Here is a 22,335-nt window from a genome sequence, read left to right as displayed (position 1 = left end):
CTCATTCTTTTCCCCCAGAACTTAGCACATGTTACTGAGACCATCGTTTCATGTGCAGGCTCCTCAGCTCCCACACCGTGGGTCAGGTTTTAGCTGAGACGAGAGAAAACTCTGATTGCTTTCCTTGCACGGTGACAATGCAATCCTGGGCTCGGGCAGGCTATTCAGCAGCCCTGCCCAGCCTCCCCATCACTGGTGAAGCCAGACTCTCAATTAAACTGAAAGCTGGCGGGCTCAGATCCTAAGCAATTAGGAGTGCCAGTCCTCTAATTAACCAGCTGCCCCGCTCCCTTCGCACCACAGCCTTCTGATAACAAGAGCAAGAAGCCTGGGCACGCAAGCCCAATTAGGGGGGACGCTGCTCTGAGGACCTGCACTGTGGGTTCCATCCACACGCTCGTTAGCTTGAGGCCAGGGGTCTTGCTGGGGAAGGCTCTGTGCAGGAGCACCTGAGACAGGGGTCTGGACACTTTCCATGACAGAGATCTCCCCAGCAACCCTTCTCTGCAGCCTGCCCACCCAGAAGCCAGTGCTACAGGCCATTGGAGAAGGTGTGAAGGGGAGAGAGAAACAAATAGGGAGGCACCCCAGAAACTGGTGAACTCTAACCAGAGGGCTCCTGACAACCCTAATTAGGGCACTACCTTATTAGAGCTCTCTCAGCACCCCCAGGGCTGCCTCAGTAACCCTAAGCCCAACTGTAATTAATTACCCATAATTATTTAATACTTCCAGTCCAGAGAGCAAGCATCTGTGTGTCTTTACACTGTATCCCCAATGCCTGCACCAGTATACATCTATATGACAGTAAATACTTGTTGCAAGAGTGAAGAGACACCATTGTCTTCCCCTCCCAGACACTAGAGAACCCCTGCACGAGGACCACGTGGCTAAGTATGGGCCGCCCTCTTCATTCTCCAGGGACTCAGCTCCTCAGGGACCACCACCCGGCAACATGGCCCAGGGTGTCCTCCCTGCCCTAAAGGCCTGCATCTTCATGGTTAGGCACTCGCCTGGCCCATTTCCAGCTAGGTTCCTCTGCTATGCTATTCTCCCCTCCCTAGAATGCCCTTCGCTCTGCTTTCAGCCTCTCAGAGGCCTGCCCAACCTTCAGAAGCCAGCTCCTCTAGGCAGCCCTCCTAATTGTTCTCAGGCCTGGAAACCCTGGTCTGAGCCATTGTCAGCATGACTCTAGAGAGTACTGTCTGCCCACCTTGACCATGAGGACCCGAGGGAAGTGGCTATTCTTGACCCTTCTCCTTTTGGATTCCCCTAACCCAGAATTAGCCCAGACTAGGCTAAATAAGTGACTGAATGTTAGGGTCATCTGAGGAACTTGCACGAAAATCAGGGAGTTTGTTTTCCCTGTTTAAGACATCCAATGCTGGAGAGCTACAAAGGCTTTCAGGAAGAGATTTTTATGTAAATTACAAAAAACATGGGACTAACTGTGGGAATTCCAATTTTCAGTTCAAGAAAATATGAATTCAAAAAGGAAAACATAGGTTACTATGGGTTGAATTGTGTCCCATCAAAATTCTCATGCTGAAGCCCTAATGCCCAATGTGACTGTGTTTGGAGACAGGGTCTTTAGTTGGTGATTAAGGTTAATAAGGTCATAAGGGTGGGGCCCTGATCCGATAGGACTGGTGTCCTTATATGAAGTAGGAGAGAGACTTCAGCTCTCCCTCCACCACGTGTGGACACAGTGAGAAGGTAGCCGTCTGCAGGCCAGGAGGAGAGTCCTTACAAGAAACCAAACTGGTCAGCACATTGATCTTGGACTTCCCAGCCTCTAGACTATGAGAAATCAGTTTCTGTTGTTGAAGCAGCCCAGTCTGCGGTCTTCTGTTACGGCAGCCTGGGCTGACTGATCCATGGGAAATCACTAAACCTCCCCCAAGGTATATGAGGTCAGTTCCATTTTTAGTAACAGCTGGGCAGTCTGAACAGCTAGCCTCAAGGTGAATTAATCATAACAGTGGTACAGGACTTCCCTGGTGGTCCCAGTGCAGGGGGTCTGGGTTTGATCCCTGATTGGGGAACTAGATCGCACATGCTGCAACTAAGAGTTCAAGAAATGCAAATAAAGCTTTGTATGCCACAGCTAAAAAAGTTTCCACATGCCACAACTAAGACCCAGCACGGTCAAATAAATAAATATTTAAAAATAAGAATAGTGATGATCACAACAACAGGGACCCTTTGCTGAGCGTTTCCAGTGGACCTGACGTTAAGGGCTTCCCGAGCATTAGCTCATCCGCTTCTCACACTCACCCATGCTCAGTGGGGACGCAGTTCTATCGCCCCACTGACGCATGAAGAAACAAAGGCTAAGTGACTTGTTCAAGGCCACTGCACTGTGGCCGAGCTGGGACCACAACTCAGGGCCATCTGCTGGGGAACAGCACCTACTGCCAGCCCCGGAAGACCTGTGACCTCTCACTGTGCAGGGCCAAGTGACGTCTCACCCTGACCCACTTGAAGTCTAGGACCCTCTTTCCTTCCTAAGACCCTTAATCACCCCCTCTAATCCCTTCCTATTTGCTTACAATACAAACTGAAGAGGCGGATGCTCTTAGCATATGGCCCCCTTCCCTGTTACCTGTCCCCAACCTCCGCATCTCCCAGCGACAGCCACTAACACCTAACTCATCTCCTGTTTTCACTCCACGTCCCCCTGCAACGCTTTCACCAGACAGCAGCTGGTGAGTTTCTTAAACACAAAAAACAGGGACTTTCCTGGTGGTCCCGTGGTTAAGACTTCCCATTCCCCGTGGAGGGGGTTCAGGTTTGATCCCTGGTTGGGGAACTAGATCACACATGCCACAACTAAAGATCCTGCATGCGGCAACTAAGAGCGAGTATAGCCAAATAAATAAAATAAATATTTTTTCTGAAAAACAAACAAACAAACATATCATGTTACATCCTTGCTTAAAACGCTCCACTGGCATCCCATGAAAGTTATAATCAAACCTCAACTTCTGACCTTGACTTACAAAGCTCTGTGTGATCAGCTGTGCCCAGCTCTCCCTCCCTCTGCCCCAGATGCCTTCATTAGTTCACTGAACATGCCCAGCTGGTTTCTGCCTCAGGACTTTCATGCTTGCTAATCCCTCTGCCTGCAACACCCTTCCACCTGGGTCTTCGTGGGGCTGGCTCCTGCTCGTGGTAAGGTCTGAGCTCACAGGGAGGCTTTCCCTGAGCACCCAGGCATGCTCTACAGCATCACCTTGTTTTAATTTTTAACTGACTACAGAGTCCTCAATCTACCTGCCGTTACATTTGTTTGTTTATTTTCTGTCTTCTCCCACCCCTGGCAAACAAGCTCCATGACAGCAAGGTCTTTATCTTGCTCATGACACATTTAGCACCTAAAAACAGGGCCTGCACACAGCAGGCAGGCCCTCTACTATTTGCATAAAGGGAAAACGAATGACTGAGTGAATGACACAGTCTTCTCATGGATGGTGAAAGATCATCCCCCAAATGCCCATTATTCAATGGTGGCCCCAGCTGCCACCCTCTCCTCCTACTGTCATCCAAGAACAAGTGCCCCTAGAAGCTCAGCAGACTCTTCCTCTCACCACCCAAGCCAGGACCAAGTCCTCAGCCTGCCGCAAAATAAGAACAATTTCAACTGGAAACATCCTCTGGACCAGCCCGGCGCTCCAGGGTACCCTGGGATTGGGATGGTGACAGCATCCTTGAAAGAGCATTCCCCCACCCCCTCATCCGCTGAGGTCCTCCCCTGGGATCCCTGCTGTTGCCAAGGAAATGGCTCTGCAGGGAGCAGCTGGCATTAACCTGTCAGCAACCAGGGTCAGTGGCTGGCCTCCGGGGCAGAGGTCCCAGACTTTTCCAGGGGTTGGAGACAGGGCTCTGACCCTCTCTTCATGGTCCCACAAACCCAGACATTTACAGCAATTGTGGGGTTGAGGGGCAGAAGAAGGAAACAGGTGGAAGTCACATAAAAGAACCTGCCAGGTGCTGGGAGCAAGACACTCCCGAGTCCCTGTGTCCATTACCTCGTTGGTGTTTATCTGGTCCAGATCTATGGAGGCTTACAGAGGAGTGGCACAGAAGTGCCCACCCCTCCCGACACTCAGGCCCCTGCTGCTCCTCCACTGTTCTTGGACCTCTCACCAGTTAATCCAGATTCCTCAGCCCAGTTCACCACACGTGACAGAACAGGGGAAAAGTGGTTTAGCTGAAATTCTGGCTTTCCCATCCATTCACTTGGTACATTAACTTCTTTGCACCTTGGTTCTCTCATCCAGCTTTTGAACATCACTGAAAAGGCCCTTGTCAAGATTGCCAGTGGCCTCTGTGTTGCCAAGTCCATGTTTACTTCTTTGATGTTCCCATATTTTACAGTCCTTTCAACTATTAATGCTCTGCTGCACCCCCAATCTTCTCTCCCCTGTTACTTCTTCCCAGAATTTATTTCTTCCTGAAATCTTCTTATCTATTTGATCATGACTTGTTTTTGGTTCCCTCACCCATGTACTCTCAAGAGAGAAGGTGCTTTATCTGTCTTGTTTACGAAAATAACTCCAGGCTTAAAATAATGTCTAGCACATGGATGTTACTTGAGGATGGGTTCCAGTAAAACCGGAGTGAAAAACAAAAAAAAATAAAGAAAAAGACATGGTATCTTGGGACCAGTGCTTCTAACCTAGGAGGGCAGTAAAGCGAGGTCCCATGATGACAACTATGCAGGCTAGAGCGGGAATAAGAGTCTAGAAGAGATTCTGGCAGGGAAAAAAAAAATTAGGCTTCATGCAATAGAAAATAAAATTCAGAGGCTAAGAAACCTTAAGGATTGGAAGGCACATTATTCTTTGGTCAATAAGAAAAGAAAGGCAATTAGAAACACCAGGAAAAATGAAAAGTTATGTTAAGGTGCCTCCCTGGTGGCTCAATGGTAAAGAATCTGCCTGCCAATGCAGGAGACACTTGTTCTTCCCCTGGTTGGGAAGATCCCACATGTTACGGAACAACCAAACCCATACACCACAGCTACAAAGCCTGTGCTCTAGAGCCCGGGAGCCGCAACTGCTGAGCCCACGCGCTGCAATTACTGAAGCTCCAGGGCCCTAGAGCCTGTGCTCCGCAACAAGAGAAGCCAACAGTGAGCTCAGCCCCTGCTCGCCACAACTAAAGGAAGCCCGCATAGAAACGAAGACCCAGCACAGCTACGAATAAATACATAGAATTTCCATAGTTATTTAAAGAAGTCTTGGAGTCAATATGAAACAATTTTATATATGGCATAATTTAGAACGATCAGCGGAGTACAAAAGAGGAGAAAATCCATTTGGCCTGGCTACTCATTTGAGTTGCCAGGGATCAAGAGGAAAATTGCATTTATTTAAAACAACTAATAACACTTACTGAGTACTTACATGCCAAACAAGGTTTTAAGAGCTTTGCGTATACTATCTAATCCTCACAATTCTCTAAGGTATATATTATCATTGTCCCTATTTTATAAGCGAGGCTTGACATAGTTAATAAGCTTTCTGGAGTCACACAGCTACTAGAAGAGCTGAATTCACACATGAGTCCTGTGAGACCCAGAGGTCCACTCCCCAGAGCTGGCACTGGAAACCTAGCCATCTGACCTTCGGGCCCCAAACCTTCCTGCCATGAAGCACAGGGCACCACGTGTGCACACATGTATCGTTTAGTCACTAAGTCATGTCTGACTCTCTGCGACCCCATGGACTGTAGCCAGCCAGGCTACCCCATCCATGGGACTTCCCAGGCAAGAATACTGCAGTGAGTGGCCATTTCCTTCTCCAGGGGAACTTCCTAACCCAGGGATCCAACCTGCGTCTCCTGCATGGGCAGGCAGGTTCTTTACTGCTGAGCCACCCGGGAGGCCCGCACTCATGTATGCACAAACACAAATACACTCTCCTGGGAGTCAGGATGCAAAGCCACAAAGTGGCAGGGCTGGTCCTGGCTGGGCAGCCAGAGCAGGGCCTTACCTTCCTGCAGTCTGTGCAGAACACGGAGGAGCTGCCGAGGAAGCCCAGCACCTCCCCGCAGAGCAGACACTGGGAGAGGCCATTCCCCATCACGCTGCGCCTCATGGTCTCCAGCCGCTCCACCAGCCGCCTGCGGCACAGGACACGGGATCAGACGGTGTGGGCTTCGTCTCCAACCTGACTGCTGTCTGCCCGGCAGCCATGGGGCCGCACACCATACCACACCCCAGGGGCCATTCCCTCACCTTTGGCGTTTTCCCTGCCCGCTCCTTCCCCTTGCTAATTCCTAATCATTCATTCACTCACCCACCGTGAACTGGGTGCCTGCAGTATGCCAGACTAGGAATACTGAAGCAAAGAAGACAGAGAGGGACACGGTCTCTGTTCTTATGGGATCTACGTTTAATAATGAGAGAAAGTCTATAAACAAGCAAAGTGACGGACTCGCCTGGCAGTCCATGGCCTAAGACTTCTCACTCCCCATTCAGGGGGCCTGGGTTTGACCCCTGGTCAGGAAACTAGAGCCCACATGCCGCAACTAAGACCTGGCTGCTGCTGCTGCTGCTGAGTCACTTCAGTCGTGTCCGACTCTGTGTGACCCCTTAGACGGAAGCCCACCAGGCTCCCCCGTCCCTGGGATTCTCCAGGCAAGAACACTGGAGTGGGTTGCCATTTCCTTCTCCAATGTGTGAAAGTGAAAAGTGAAAGTGAAGTCGCTCAGTCGTGTCCGACCCTTAGCGACCCCATGGACTGCAGCCTACCAGGCTCCTCCATCCATGGGATTTTCTAGGCAAGAGTACTGGAGTGGCTTGCCATTGCCTTCTCCGAAGACCTGGAAGAGCCAAGTAAATAAGAAAATATAAAAACCAAGCAAAGTGACTTCAGAGAGGGGGAGGGGTTATGAAATAAAACAAGCGGGGCTGGGAGGGGGTGGGACATGTGGGATGGTGCTTAGTGAAGGCCTCTCTGAGGACATCTGAACTGAGAGGGGAAGGATGGCAAGGATCAAATGTGTGAAGAGCTGGTGGAGCATCCGTGACAGAGGGGCGACAAGTCCAAGAACAAGGCCCTGGAGCAGCAGGAAGCCTGGGGCGGGGGGCTCTATACCGCCTGGGGCAGAGGGGGCAGAAGGGGGCTGGGAGGGGCCAGATCACACAGCCCCTCAGCCCACTGTGACCCCTGTGCTGTGACAACCTGTCACACAACACTGTCACGCCCACAATACGCAGCCCCTTCTTTTCCATTGGCCGCTGTGTCTCCAGAATCCAGTGGATTCTCAGCAAAAATTATTATTATTTTTTTTGGCTGCTCCATGCAGGATCTTAGTTCCCCAACCAGGGATCGAACCCAGGCCCCCTGCAGTGGAAGCTCAGAGTCTTAACCAGGGACCACCAGGGAATTCCCTCAGTGAAAATTCTTAACTACATGGAGGATAGTGTGTGGGTACACTATCTCCTGTAACCCTCACAATCCCCCAGCAAGGAGGATGTTGTCCCCTCCCCTCCATTTTAAAGATGAGAAGACGGAGGCTCCAGGGTGTGACGTCACTTGCCAGGATGGCACAGCTCCTCAGAGGTAGAGCTGAGGCCACACCCAGGCCCCCCATCTCATGGCAACTCCACTGTCTCCCCTGGGGTGATCAGGCCCTGCCTGGGGGCCAAGGGAGGGCAGACTGGGCACTGAGGCTGCTTCTGTCCCCATGTTCTCAGCAGACACTCCTGACTTCCACAGTGGTCACTGTCCCTCCTCCAGGGACCTACAGGGTCCTGGCAATAAACTCAGCTTCAACCCTGACCTGACCTGCTTGTTCTCGGGGACCCCCCATCAATGCAACCCTGTGACTCCCACTCATGGAAACACACAGGACACACTTCCTCTTTCTGAGATGATTTCCAGCCTCCTGGGTCTTTCTCGCCTCAGTCAAACCCAGGGCTTATGACACAGCCAGACAAAGTGAGTGGCATGGGGAAGATAGCCCAGATCGATGGGGGTCAGGGGGTGGGGTGCAAACGCTTCTCACAGCTTAGGGGAGCCCATAGGAAATACCCCCCACCGGCTCCGGGCACGCCTTCCTGCGGGAGCCTGAAGGATGTGGTGCTGGCCTGTCAGTCATCAGCATGCGCATCTCTGAGACATTCCGAGCCTTGCAGGACCCTTGGGCTAAGTCTGAGAGGTGGTGGGGCCCCAGCCAGGGGTGGAGGGGGAAAAGAGCACTAGACATCTGCTACAAAGCCTCTCTGTAATGAAACAGTAGTAATATGTCTGTATTAAGCGAGCCACACACAATAAACTAGACAGCAGTGGTCTTCGCACTGGCGCTTTCACTTTCTAGAACTCTGCATTTCTACAATGTCTGATTTTTCAAAATGATTGTATATTTCATAGAAGAAGATAAACAGAAAGAACAAGGAGACCAGAATCAAATTAATTTCTGTCAGTGCCCTGCATTTATGTCTTCCTGCTTGCGCCGGCCTGTGTTTTTCAGACTGTCTAGGAAATATGAATTGCTTTTGCAATTAAACAAATAAAAAGACACAACGAAAACTGAAGACTGTGTAGGAGTCGGCTCCAGACGCCGGAGGCCAAGAGAGCTTAGATAAGCTGGAGAGCGGCTCCTAATGGTCTCTGATGGGAGAACCCACGGTTCAGCCTCTGCTAAATCCTTCCCCTGGCTGAACCACAGTGACCCTCCTGTGTGCAGAGCTGAACAGACCCCAGTGTGTCTTGCTGCACTCACTCACTCTCCCCATAGCCTGGTGCCCAGGCTGCTATCCCCATCTTACAGAGGGGCATACTGAGGCTCAGACAGGCTGGGTTATGATTCTACTACAGTTCCGGGGTGTTCAGGTCAAGTTGACTCTCTCCCAGTGACAACCCAGCACGAGGACCCAGGGTGCCAGACTCTCAGCCTGCTGATCTGGCACTGACTGCCCTGCCTCCCTCTCCAGGCCCCACTTCTGCCCGCTCTTGGGAGCAGCCCTTACCCAACCCGCTGCTGCTCCAGGATGTCGAGGCGCTCGGCCCTCTGGATGACCTGCAGGATGGCCTCCACCTCGGCCGGGCTGAGGCTCTGGCTCTTCCTCTGCTTCTCGGTCTGGTAGGTGTGCACAGACCAGCCGGTGTGCAGCCTGGAGAGAGCACAGCACACGAGTCCAGCCCCAGTGCACACTGGCACCCCCACCACACCCACCAAGGCCCCCTGAACACGGTCGGTATGTCGGGCGCCTGACAGTCTCCAAACGCCGTCTCGGCCACCCACCAGCTCCTGGGCCCCACGAGGGCGGCAGCACGCCCTTAGCATCTGGCGGGGGGGCGGGGCGTGGAATGTACAAAGGCCACAGCACAAGAGGTTTCGAGGGAAGACGATCAAGAGAAGACTGAGCACCTGGATCCGAGTCTTGTAAGAAAGCAAGCTGGACAGGAAAGACCATCGATTGGGTTACAAACACTGATGGCTTCCCTGGTGGCTCGGTGGTAAAGAATCTGCCTGTCAATGCAGGAGACGGGTTCCATCCTGGCTCTGGGAAGATTCCACACGCCGTGGAGCAACTAAGCCCGTGCTCTGCAAGTACTGAGCCTGTGCTCTAGAGCCCAGGAGCCACAATTCCTGAAGCCTGCATGCTTGAGAGCATGTCCTCTGCAACAAGAAAAGCCACTGCAATGAAAAAGTCTGTCCACCACAACGAGAGAGTGGCCCCTCCTCGCCAAAACTAGAGAAAAGCCCATACAGCAACCAAGACCACGCACAGCCAAAAATAAAAACAGATAAATAAAATTACATATAGACAAAAAAAAAAAAAGATGCTGAGGATAAAAGGAGATTCATGGAGCATTTTGAAAACTAGAGGGATTCAGGGCAGGAGGGTCACAGCAGCACAGGAGGAGCAGACCTTCTCCCCACCGGACCCCTGGCATTCTGCAAGGCAGGCCTCCCCATCTCTCAGAGAAGGGAAGTGGCAGGGTGCAGTTAGATGCCTTTGCAGAGGCAAGTCCGAGGTTAGAAGGCTTCCTGGCCTGGGTAGCTCACATCTGGTAGCTGCCGAGAGCCATGCCAGCCTGCCCCAGAGGACCCCTCCACACAGACAAAGGAGGCTGACTCAGGGCTGCGAGACGTACACAGAGCCGCACACCCCGAGGAAAAGCCTTTGGCGGCGCCCAGTGCCTATCAGCACGTCCTCCGACCAGGGCCTCACACAGGGCACGGCGCCAACAACGGTGGTGCCCCAGCCTCCCTCATGTTCCAGGCTGTGCGCTCTCTCCAGGCCTCTGCTTAAGCTGCACCCTCCTCCTGGGGTGCCTGCCCTCTCCCTAAGCCTCATTTCCACTGGCTCACTCCCTTTCTTTTTTAGGACATATTTTAGACATGGTCTTTATAGGAGGCTTTTCCTTGATCCCTCCAAAATGGGTTAAGGAGAGCCCATTCTCGGAGTTCCCTAAGGCCTGGGCATAGCTCCACCATGAGGCTTAAACATTATTATGAGGCAAGGGAGGTCCTTCTGGCTCCCCCTTCGAATGGGAGTCCTGAGGGCTATGCCCTGCCCCATCTGGCCCCTGCCCACCTCTTCATCTTCCTTGCATGCCATGCAGCCCCTCACTCTGCATTCAAGCCACCCTGACCTCCTGCCAGGTCTCTGCAGGCCATGTCCCTTCTACCCCAGGACCTTTGCACTTGCTGTTCCTTCTGCCTAGATAAGCTTCCTCCATATTTTCAGCTAGTATTTACCTCTCCTCCAGGATTCAACAAGCATCACACTCTCAGGGAGACCGCCCCCAAACCCTAGATTATTAGCACCCCGCTTCACCTGACTGCCTGTTTCTACTGACAAAGCAGCTGCACACGAGTACCTGTGTGTATCATGCTCACTGCTCCCCATCAGTGCCTGAAGACAAGGGACCGTATTGGTCTTGTTCACTGCAGTCCAATAGTCCTGGCACATAGTAGGGGTTTAGAAAATGTGTGATGGCAGCTGGAAGATGGGAGAACAGATTCTAACCTGGAGCCAAAGAAGATAACTTCCCCCAGCCTCCCAGAGGCACAGTACCTGGCTGTGGGGGTTTGTAACACTATGCTTTAAGGAGCCCAGCATTACAAGGAGCCTGGCATTACAAGACAGCACACCCTGGAGAGAGATAAAAGCATTTGCTCTTCTAAAAGGTGCCACGACAGCTTCTGGCTGCTGCTGAGCGCAAGACAAGGTCAGGGAGAACTGAAGGGGAGGCTGGCAGGATCACCAGGGGTCATGCTGGTCCCTCCTACAAGAGTGCAGCTCTCCCCAGCTCCTCACATCCAGCGTGGAGGAGACATCATCTCACCAGGTGTCAGAGGAGAGAGGAAGAGAGGCTGGTTTCATCCCTGGTCTCTGCACTGCAGGGGCCACGTGGGGGCTAAAAGAGCTGAGCCACCCTGGTGAGAGGGACAAATTAACTGTGGTGCAAAGAGTCCTGCAAATCAAGCACGACTCCACTCATCTTGGACATTCTGGATTAATTTTTCTATCCTTTGATGTTTCAGCTCTGTCCCCTGCAGGCTCACAATATCTAATTGCAAATGTCTTGAACTTGGTCCCACTTGGGGAAATCCAGGCTCCTGTATTTGGCATGGATTTGACAGATGGAGCGGCACTCTTGGGTTTATCTGATCCCTGGGACCCCCGACTCCCCTGGAGGGACAGGAGGAGACTGGAAGGCTGAAGAGGTATCTGGGGGCCCCTGGTCTCTAGCCATGGGGCAGTGGGGACAGTGGGTGGAGATGGACTGATTTAAGTGCAGCCGAGGGGGTTACCAGGTTGAGAGGTAACAGGAAAACGGGGCAAACCACAGGCACAGAAACCCTGACCTAGGCACAGCTGAGAGCTGGGACGCTTCGAGGCTCGCTGTGTGCTTCAGTCCAGAGGGCAGTGCTTCATAAATTTGACAAGTCTTTCTTTGGTCTGTCCTGTCTGCCAGGGCCAGACGCTCAACTATGAAGTGGGCAACTGGAGATCAAAGGCTCCCCGCTGCCTGGGACTCAGGGTCTGAAGCTCAGTGACAGGGAATTTCTGCTCTTCACAGAGAAGGCAAAGGAAATGGTCTGGCTCCCTGAAGTCTACTGTGGTCCAAAGAACAAAGGCATGAGAGTCAGATGGACCCAGGGGAGCCCTGCCACTCACCAGGTAGGCGATGCCAGTGAGGACCTCAGTTTCACGTCCTCATCTGAGAAATGGGACTCCATTCCATATGATGGAATGAGTGAATGGCTATTAGGTGCCCAGCTCAAGGCCAGGAGTGTGGTGTGCATTAGACAGGCATTTTTTGTTTGTTGTTTAGTCGCTCAGTCGTGTCCGACTCTTTGCAATCCTTGGACTGGAGTCCACCAGGCTCCTCTGTCCATAGGATTTCCCAGGCAAGAGTACTGGAGTGGGTTGCCATTTCCTTCTCCAGAGGATCTTCCTGACCCAGGGATTGAACCCGTGTCTCCTGCACTGCAGGCAGATTCTTTACTGTTGCGCTAAGACGGGCACTTGTCTTCAAATTGCTCCTTGTGAAGCCCTGGCATTGAATCTTGTCAAAGAAAGGAGGGGAGCGGGGAAGAGGAGGGAAGGGAGGGCCCAGCCAAACCCGAGAAGCACTTACTTGGCTCGCAGGGCAAGCTGCCGGTCGTTGGGGCAAACCCACTGATCACAGCCACTGCCGAAGATGGTGTCGGCCATGGTTTGGAGCGGCCAGCCAGGGTGGGGAGTCACATCTGAGATAACAAAGAGGGAAAAAGAAAGAACACGTCATTGGCTGGGGTGCATGTGGCAGACAGGGTCCCTCAGACACCAAACACCAGTACTTTCAACCTATCCCCCTCCGCTGCTGCCCCTACGTTGTCTCCAGTGATGTTTGGACTCTCACCAGCAGAATCGCCTCTCCAATTAAATGCTATTCCCTCAAGGTTCCTCTTTCAAAGACTCCTGATTCTGGGAGGGGTAGCTAGGTGGCTCCCGCAGCTAAGTGACAAGGTTGGACTTGACCGACAGGACATCAAAGGGACAGAATCAGAAAGGAAAGAAAAGGCACACATCCGAAGTTTTCAACTTGGCAGGCAAGCCCCAAGGGCGTTTGCACTCTCCAGGTACCAACCCTACTTTATTGCCCTGGGACCACAAGGAACATGGCCCCCTCGGAAGTCCTGAAGGAAGGGGGCCCTGCTCCAGAGCTTGCTGGTGGCTTCACTTGTGCAGTTGAGCTGAGCTGGCTTTCTGCTTACCACCAGGATATGTGTTGTGGGGGGACTTCCCTGGTGGTTCAGTGGCTAAGACTCTGTGCTCCCAATGCAGGGGGCCTGGGTTCGATCCCCGGTCCTACATGCCTCCACTGAAGATCTCACATGCCAAAAGGAAGACTGAATATCCCACGTGCCACACCTAAGGCCTGGCTCCGCCAAATAAATAAATAATTTTAAAACAGGATATGTGTTGGGGAGATAGTAAAGAGGGAAAGAGAGAGAAAGCTGAGTTTGAGGGAGCCCTAATTCCAGAGCAAAGATGAGGGGCAGTACTGAATGATCCACACTCCCGTGGTCTTGTTCCCTCCAGACCAGTGGTTCTCAAACACAGGACTCCTTTATACTCTTGAATATTAGTCCAGCAGTTCTTTAAGTGTTAATACAGTTATTACCATCTGACCCAGAAAGGGCTTTGAGGTATAAACCCAAGAGGACTGAAAACGTATGTCCATACACAAACTTTTACACGAATATTCACAGCAGCCCTATTCATAATTGCCAAAAAGTAGAAACAACTCAAATGTCCATCAACTGCTGAACGGATAAAATGTGGCCTATTGGGCTTCCCTGGTGGCTCAGAGGTTAAAGCGTCTGCCTCCAATGCGGGAGACCCGGGTTCGATCCCTGGGTCGGGAAGATCCCCTGGAGAAGGAAATGGTAACCCACTCCAGTATTCTTGCCTGGAGAATCCCATGGACGGAGAAGCCTGGTAGGCTACAGTCCATGGGGTCGCAAAGAGTCGGACACGACTGAGTGACTGAACAGAACAGAACAGAACAGAACATCTGCATAACGGAACGCTGTTTGGCCATAGAAGGGACCGGAGAACTGACACAGCCTACAACACTGGTGAACCGTGGAGGCACGCCAAGTGAAAGAAGCCAGTTACGGAAGACCAAGCGTCGCATGGTTCCACTTACACAAAATGTGCAAAACAGGCCAAGCCACAGAGACAGAGGGCAGATTAGTGGCTGCCAGGGGCCGGGGCGGCGGGGAGGGAGGAATGGGAGTGACTGCTAATGGGCTCAGGGTCCTTTTTCAGATGGAAATCTTCTGGAATTAGACAGTGGTGATGGTTGTATGGACTTCCCAGGTGGCTCTAGGGGTTAAGAACTTGCCTGCCAGCACAGGAGATGTTAACAGATGCAGGTTCAATCCCTGGGTCAGGAAGATCCCCTGGAGGAGGGTATGGCAACCCACTCCAGTATACTTGCCTGGAGAATCCCATGGACAGAGGAGCCTGGTGGGCGACAGTCCATGGGGTCACAGAGAGTCAGACACGACTAAAGTGACTTAGCACGCATGCAGGATGCTTGCACAGCTTTGTGAATTCACTAAAGTCACTATCTTGTACAAATTTATGGTATGTGAACTACATCTCACTAAACTGATAAAAAAATTCTTGAGAACTCCAAATGATATAGGCTATATCTATTGGTATTTACCAGATTAAAAATGAACACTGAGAAAAAATTTAAATTGTCATTGAAAAATAATAAACCCATGAGATGCTCACATATTTAAAAACTGTATTTTCAAAACAAAAGGAATTAGTGAGAATAACGGGATTGTTTTGCATTTTAACAAATCTATGTAATGTTTGGCTTAGCAACGGACAGTTTCATGTCTGACATTTCAATCACTGTTTTCTGATATGTAGTTTTGTTAAAGTACATGAAGGACGTCCAGATTCTCACGGATACGTCCTACAGTTGGAACAGCGTGGAGTGTTTTAATAGCCTTCCTAGATAATTGTGGATGTTCTCCTTTCATTCTGCACCCAAACTCAACAGATGACAGTTATCTTTAAAGATTAGTTCCAATGCGGCATTTGAAATCAGGTCAGTGAATTTTCATCTGTATATTTGAGAGAATTTGACCAAGTGTATTGTGACGATGATGAAGAAGAAAATATTTTTGACCTCGTGGACCCCCTGAAAGGCACTGGGAACCCCCCAGAAATCACTGGACTGTAGTTTGAGAGCTGTTGCTCCAGACCAATGTCACCCACTTCTGTGATGACCAACAGGGGGCGGCATGCAGACTGCTGCTCACTGACCCCCACAGGGACCAAGCCCACGACCTTGATCACAGCAGTCTCTCTATCCCGCGGGGGTGACCCAGGCACCCACTCCCCAGTGCCAGCCACCTTGAGAGAAAGACCCCGAAGAGCTGTTTGGGAGACCCCAGGGCCAGATCCAGTGCTGGGAGGGCTGTCGGTACCACCTCCCATTTAAAGTCTTGACCTTCTCCCAAATGAGGCTCACATCCAGTACAGGAAAACAAAGGCGGGGTCAAAAACGACATGCTCATCAAGCAACTTTAAACCAGCCCCACTTCTAGCTGTGGTTTGTTTTGCTGTTGTTTTAAAGTTCTGTTATCTTGTGAATAGCGCAGTCACACTGCTGCATGAGTGTGAAACGCCTTACTCTGTTCCAAGTAAACATCAGAAAACAAACTACAACTCAGGAGCCCTGTTCCCTTATTATTATTTTTAAAAAATATTCTGGGAGCGTCAAGAGATGGAAGTGATGGGGTCTCCCCTGACGGGAACAGGCTGAGCCCGGGGCTAACTGGCAGTCCATCTCCTCACAGATTCTGCCTACAATGCAGGATACCTGGGTTTGATCCCTGGGTCAGGAAGATCCCCTGGAGTGGGGAATGGCTACCCACTCCAGTATTCTTGCCTGGAGAATCCCATGGACAGGGGAGCCTGGTGGGCTACAGTTCAGACCGGACTGAAGGACTACACTACTACTCTCACAGGTGCTGCCATTCTTGCAAAGGCCTGAAGGGGGCACCACACGTCCCAGGCCAGTGCTTTCAGGACTAGATGGCTGGGCTCTGAGACTTCCTGCCCACTGCTACAGCTAGGTACAATGAGTATGGAGCTGGCCCCTCTGCTCTGCCAGGTACCCCCACAAAAGCAGGGATGCACCAGCGGTGATCCCAGAGGAACAAGTCAGAGAGCCTCGAGGTGGGAATTATTCCATCTTCTGCAGATGCTTCTGAATCAAAAGGGAGTGGAGCTGAGGAGCAGGGAGGAAGCAGGAAGAAAGAAGGGATCCTGTGTTCTCATGCTTGAAATGCCACCTTCTTTATGACGGCACAGGTGAGGACTTCCAGGAGACAGCAGCTCCTCACAGCCCCAAACACAACACCTCCAAATGAGCCTCTAGGGAATAAACCTCTTTTGTCCCCTTTGGGTCATTTCCTAGGGTGCTAGAGTTTGAGGATCACTGGCAAGAGAACCCCCAAACTAACATCTCTCTGTCCAAAGAAAAGCTATGACCAACCTAGATAGCATATTAAAAAGCAGAGAGGTTACTTTGCCGACAAAGGTCCGTCTAGTCAAAGCTATGGTTTTTCCAGTAGTCACATATGGATGTGAGACCTGGACCATAAAGAAGGCTAAGCGCCAAAGAATTGATACTTTTGAACTGGTTTTGGAGAAGACTCTTGAGAGTCCCTTGGGCTCCAAGGAGATCAAACCAGTCCATCCTAAAGGAAATCAGTCCTAAACATTCATTGGAAGGACTGATGCTGAAGCGAAAACTCTAATACTTTGCCACCTGATGAGAAGAGCTGACTCTTTAGAAAACACCCTGATGCTGGCAAAGATTGAAGGCAGGGGGGTAAGGGGACAACAGAGGACAAGACAGTTGGATGGCATCACCGACTCAATGGACGTGAGTTTGAGCAGGCTCCAAGAGATGGTGAAGGACAGGGAAGCCTGGCGTGCTGCAGTCCATGGGGTTGCAGAGTCGGACACGACTGAGCAACTGAACAACAACTGACCCATCTGACATCTAATTCCTTTTCTTTGCTTTTTTTTTAAACTTGAGCCAAAATAACTCTGCAACCACCCACAGGCTACTGTTTTATTCTTTCTCAATCTAATCGTTATTTCTTCTGTTTGGCAAAAGAGAAAAGAACCAGGCTGAGAGACTGAGAAAAGGTCACACCCATGGGGGTCTGCCTATCCTTAATTAATACACCTTCTCTGCCTCAAGTCACCTTGTGCAGTAAGTATGAAGGGAAGGGTGGCAGTGAGGATGACCCAACTAGGAGAGAAAAGACCCGAGAAAGTCTGACTTTTATGCAAACTTACTGCAGAACCAGGAACAGTCAGTTATTTCTCCCCAGGCCTCAGTTTCCCTGTCTTTTCCCCAGGGGGAGTGGAGACCAACAGACTGGAGGGACCGCTCTGGGGGTTCCAGTGCATTCTCACCTGCCAAGGGGCAGATAGGGAACTGGAGAAGGGTCCTGGGGTGGGAGATTGGTCACTGCTTCAATCTGGTGGGGGGATCTGGGCCCCCACCCCAGCCTGGTTCCTAGGGCAGGAAGGAGGAGGCATCCTGGGTCCCCCACCCTTCCTGCTCCTGGAGCTTTGAGGAAGATGAGCCCACTGAGCCAAACTCTACAGAGAGGTCCAGGGCGATGCGGGATGTCCCTCCCAGGGCCTGGGGCCGCGGGCACCGGCTGGTGGTAAGTTCATGGCTGAGCATGTCCACAGCAGTGGCTCCGAGTGAGAGCTGAGGCCCTGTCCGGGGACTGAGGGGCTCGCCCTGGGCTGTGGTTGGCACCTCGGAAGGCACAGCTGTCCCTGGCCCACGTGGAACAATCTCAGCACAGGTGGTGGGAGAGGAGGGCAGCGCGTGGAAACACAGTTTAGGAAACTGCCAACAGAGTCAGCTCAGGTTCTCTGAATCTAAGCATCCTGAGCCTGCTGCCAGCTCCCTGCTCGCCAGCCAGCCCATGTCCCCCAGCTTCCTGCACCCCCTTGACCCAGGGGCTCTTCTGCCAAGCTGTGTGCTCACCATCATCCAATACACTCTTGGGCTCGCTGCCCCTCCAGCAGGGGCCCCGAGGAGGAGGAGGAGGAGGAAGGTGGGAGGGCATGCATTGCCATGAAGACCCAGCATAGCCAAAAATAGATTAATTTTTAAAAACTGCAAGCTCCCATGGTCTCTCCTGGGCACTGTAGAATATACACCCTAAACACACTCATTATCCACCCCTAGATGAAGACTTGCCGTCTTCATGTAAGATCTTCCCATGTCTTCCTAGACAGCTGTGCATAGATTTTTAAATAAAATTGGGTTCTTACTACCTATGCTGTTTGCTTTCTTATCGCACTGTGTTTCCTCACATTATTAAAAGCCCTCAGAAACATGATTCTTAATGGTAACTTAGTATTCTGGATTTAGTTTTTCCATTTTCCTGTTGGGAGAGGCACATGGATTGTTTCCAGTTTTGTCCTATTGTATTCAGCCCTAAATGGATATCCTGGGAGAAAAAATCTTTGTGTCCATTTCTGATTTTCTTAGGATAAATTCCCCAAGGAGAAAAGATGTGTACATTTTTTTTTGAAATGTATCACCAAAGCACATCACCAGAGTCATTCACACAAAAAAATGCTGCTGTGAGCAGTCGTGTCCCGGTGGTCTCATGTGGATTTTGTATTTTCAAGCTCAGAACTCAGAGATGGAAGAATCTGTCTGCAAATCTCCAATAAACTGCTTTTAATCATGTGTACAGGGACTTCCCTGGGGCTCCAGTGGTTGAGATTTCATCTTCTGATTCCGGGGGTGGGGGTGGGGTATGGGTTCAACCCCTGGTTAAGGAGATGTGTCAGGGAATGTTTAACAGTAAGATTCCTGCATGCTGTTTCCTCTCTCTCTAGAGCCCTCTGTTCCTTATCAGTCCCTGTCAGAGGCCAGAGGAGCAGGCAAGCCTCTCCCAAGACAGAGATCAAAGAGATGGGATGCTTGCATAGGATTTCCTTCATTAGCTTTTCCATTTGGTGAAAGGGGTTATTTACGACCCTCTTTTCTTATGGATCACCTTTTGGTCTTATGGTCTTTATTGCTCCTTCCTTCCTTGGTAACTTGTAAAGTCTGGTCTCTTGATCTTTATCTGAAGAAGCTACCGGTATATATACTCTTACAGAATTCAATAAAGCACCTTTGCTCCATCAGAGCTTGGGTCCCCGTGTCTTTCTTTCTCTCTCTATTTCTGGCTGATTCCCTGGAGCGCGAAGGCAGGCTGTGCAACCCAGGGAATATTAGCCTCTTTCCTTCTTTCACTTTCTCATCGTTGACTCCGGACCACCAGGTTCCGGTCCATTAAAGGACCTCAACAGAGATGGGATCCTGCAGGTCTCATGGCCAAAGGACCAAAAATCATGGAGCAAAAGCAATATTGTAACAAGTTAACATAGACTTTGAAAATGGTCCACATCAAAAAAAATAAATTGAAAAAAGAATAATGTGTATAGTACAATCGTTAAAAACAAAAACCTCTTCTCTGCAAACATTCAGGGTCACTTAAAAGGCGGCTTCTCCCTCTTAATGGACTTTGTGGGCTTAGAATCTGGTGAAGCAGCACCAGCCTGTGAGCTCAGGAGACCTGTGGTCCAGTCACAACTCGCTAGCTGGGTTCTTTCTACAAAGAGCCAGGGTCTCCGCCTCCACACAGGCACACAGCAAGGATGAAATGAAAACACACGCCTGTAACTCCGGAGAGCAGCCTACATCATTACTAAGCCAGGAAAACGCTGCTCTTTGACCCAGCCTTCCAAATCTTACAACCTCTTTAACACAGCGCTGAAAACCTTTCCAGCCTGCAGCTGTCTCTAAGATGCACCGGATTCTCAAAAAGACACTGGAGGGCAAAACCACCTGCCCTTGGGAAGCATCACACACACCCACCGGGGCTCTGCTCCACCCAGGGGCCACAGAAACAGAAGAAACTACAGAACAGCTCCTCATCGCCCACGGCTTCTGCTGGCAGGGTGCCCTCTCCCACCTTCAGACCCTGGCGTTTTTGCCTCCTTGGTTTATTTCAGGGAAACTTTCGCTAATACAACTGAGCCCTGTCTGATGCCCCAGGCTGGGAAGTGAATGGATAAGCTTTCATGGAGCTGTAGGGTCCGATCTCATGGGAGGAACAGACATGATATAGGGAAAAGAACAGGAAAGAGACAGGAGGGGTGAAACAGCTGGAAAGGAGCCGCAGTGTCAAGGCGGGGGCACCACGTGTAAAGGCAAACACGAGTCACCAGCAAGGGCAGGATGCCGGGTCCAAACAGCCACTGAGAGAGAACAGAAATGCATCTTTCCACACAGATGCCAGGGGGCTTCTGGGGGCAGCTGAAGCACGAGCAAGGAGACATGAGGCCCAGCCAAGAGCAGCAGACAACCTGTAGACTCGGAAGCAATAAAGAAATGTTGTAGGAATTTCCCTGATGGCTCAGTGGCTAAGACACTGTGCTCCCAATGCAGGTGGCCTGAGTTCGACCTCTGGTCAGGGAGTCCTAGGTCCTACATGCCACAGTTAAGGATCTCGAATGCCACAGTGAAGATCGAAGCTCCTGAGTGCTGCAACTAAGACCTTGGGCAGCAAAATAAATACTTTTTTTTAATGTAGGAAACTATTCTATTAGGGGATGGATGTTACAGAGCATTACCATGGCAATAGATAACTGACACAAATGGCATTTGGTAAACAAAATCCCAACCCTGACCTCAGTATCCTGAGGAGCCCAACCTTCCAGAGCTGTTTGGAGTTGGGCTTGCAAACTGTGAGCAGCAGAATGGTCAAAGGGCCAGATGAGTGAGGCAAGACAGGGGGGAAAAGACGCAAATAAAGCCCATTCTGACCCCTCCCATGTGCCAGAGGGGGGCCTGGGGGAGGGCCCGGAGCCTTCTCAGGTAGCCTGTGCAGGGCTGGAAGAGGGAGAGGGGGTCACCCCAGGGCCAAATCTGAGCTGATGCCTGGACAGCCGCCAGGGGAAGGATCAGAGCCCGCATTCAGTCTCCTGCCGTGATCCTTCAGTCACGCCTGCCCTGGGTGCAGGAGGGGAGGGTGGCTGCCTATTCACGGCTGCTGCTGAGTCTGCCATGTAGACAACTAGCTGGGCCTGGATTGGGGGGTCGGGGGAGATGAGGGCTTGAGGAGGGGAAAAAAAGCAGGGATGAATATAAAAGAATACTTGCCACCCAGCCGCTGCTTCCCGAGGCCTCAAAGACACTGCCTAAGAGCCTGCAGTTCTACACCCAAGTATTAATATTCCAGGGAACCCTTAGCAACAGGCCCTGACATCTGCTCTGTTACTATGATACGGGAAACACGATAATAGAAGCAAGATAAGGTGAGCCGAGACATCAACATTTCCTCCACCTGTCACACGGCACTCGGAGGATGAAACACGCAGACAGGGAGCCTCAAAGGCCTGTCTGAAACCCGAGGGAGGCTCTCTGCGGGCTGATTATGCACAAGGCAAGGCTGGAGAGGACGCGGGAGATGAGAGAGGAGCGCTGGGGAAGCTACTGCCTGACAAAGGTCCCCAGGACTCACCCTGTCATCGGGCACCCCGCCAGCTCTGCTTCCTTGGGTGACTTCGCTCCCACCCCACCCCTTCATTGATTCTCCCCTTGTCTTTGCCTAGACTCTGGCAGAAGCTTCCCGGTTGGCCTTTGGACCTCCAGGGGCTCACTACGCCCCCCTCACTTGCAGTCAGAGAGGTCATCCTTAAAGCATAGGTCAGACCATGCAAGTCCCTTGCTCTTAAAACCTTCAATGGCTCCCCTTTGCCCAAGAGAAAAACCCACAAACTGGCCCAAATGACCCTTCCAGTATCACCTGCCACCTCATCTCTCCCACGAGGCCCATACTCTTGTCACTGGGAACTGGGATGTGTCCTGGCTGCTCAGCTTTGTTTCTGGAACTTGTTCCGTGACGCACCTTCCCTATGCACACTGCAACCTGCAGAAGCCCCAGAGAACTCTTCGGGAATTCGGAATCGACCCCATTGGCCTCCCCTCAGCATTTCAGTCCACTCTGTGTCCTGGATGGGGTGGGGGAGGGTCCTTACTTCTGGTGGGGTCGATTCCTGCAGCCTTTCCTGTCTGTGCTCTGTGCCCTGCAAGGAGTAGTCCAGCCTAGATGCCGCAGGGCACATTCCCACATCCCCCATGAGCCACAAGACTGAGCGCGCTGTTGGCCTCAGACAGACAAGCACACTTGTCTGTCTTCTGTCTTCACTGTGCTCATTCATCCATTCAACAAACAAGCTCTGCGTGT

General features: G+C 51.3%; 1 protein-coding gene across 2 annotated transcripts in view; it reads right to left on the bottom strand.

The window, feature by feature from the left end:
* The window catches only part of RPH3AL (rabphilin 3A like (without C2 domains)), a 139,934-nt gene that overhangs the window by 76,006 nt on the left and 41,593 nt on the right, over positions 1-22,335 (bottom strand). For both annotated transcript variants that reach the window (XM_088828752.1, XM_088828753.1), the window contains exons 2-4: positions 12,612-12,723; positions 8,984-9,127; positions 6,000-6,129 (exon numbers count right to left, since the gene is read on the bottom strand). In XM_088828752.1, coding sequence (XP_088684878.1) covers positions 6,000-6,129; positions 8,984-9,127; positions 12,612-12,688 — 351 coding nt within the window. In that variant the 5' untranslated portion in view covers positions 12,689-12,723. The remainder of the gene's footprint in view (positions 1-5,999; positions 6,130-8,983; positions 9,128-12,611; positions 12,724-22,335) is intronic.

This window comes from Moschus berezovskii, chromosome 20, assembly GCF_049115385.1.
Source record: "Moschus berezovskii isolate FMDL1 chromosome 20, NW_MosBer_1.0, whole genome shotgun sequence".
Taxonomy (NCBI): Eukaryota; Metazoa; Chordata; class Mammalia; order Artiodactyla; family Moschidae; genus Moschus; species Moschus berezovskii.
This window is presented reverse-complemented; position numbering and strand designations above follow the sequence as displayed.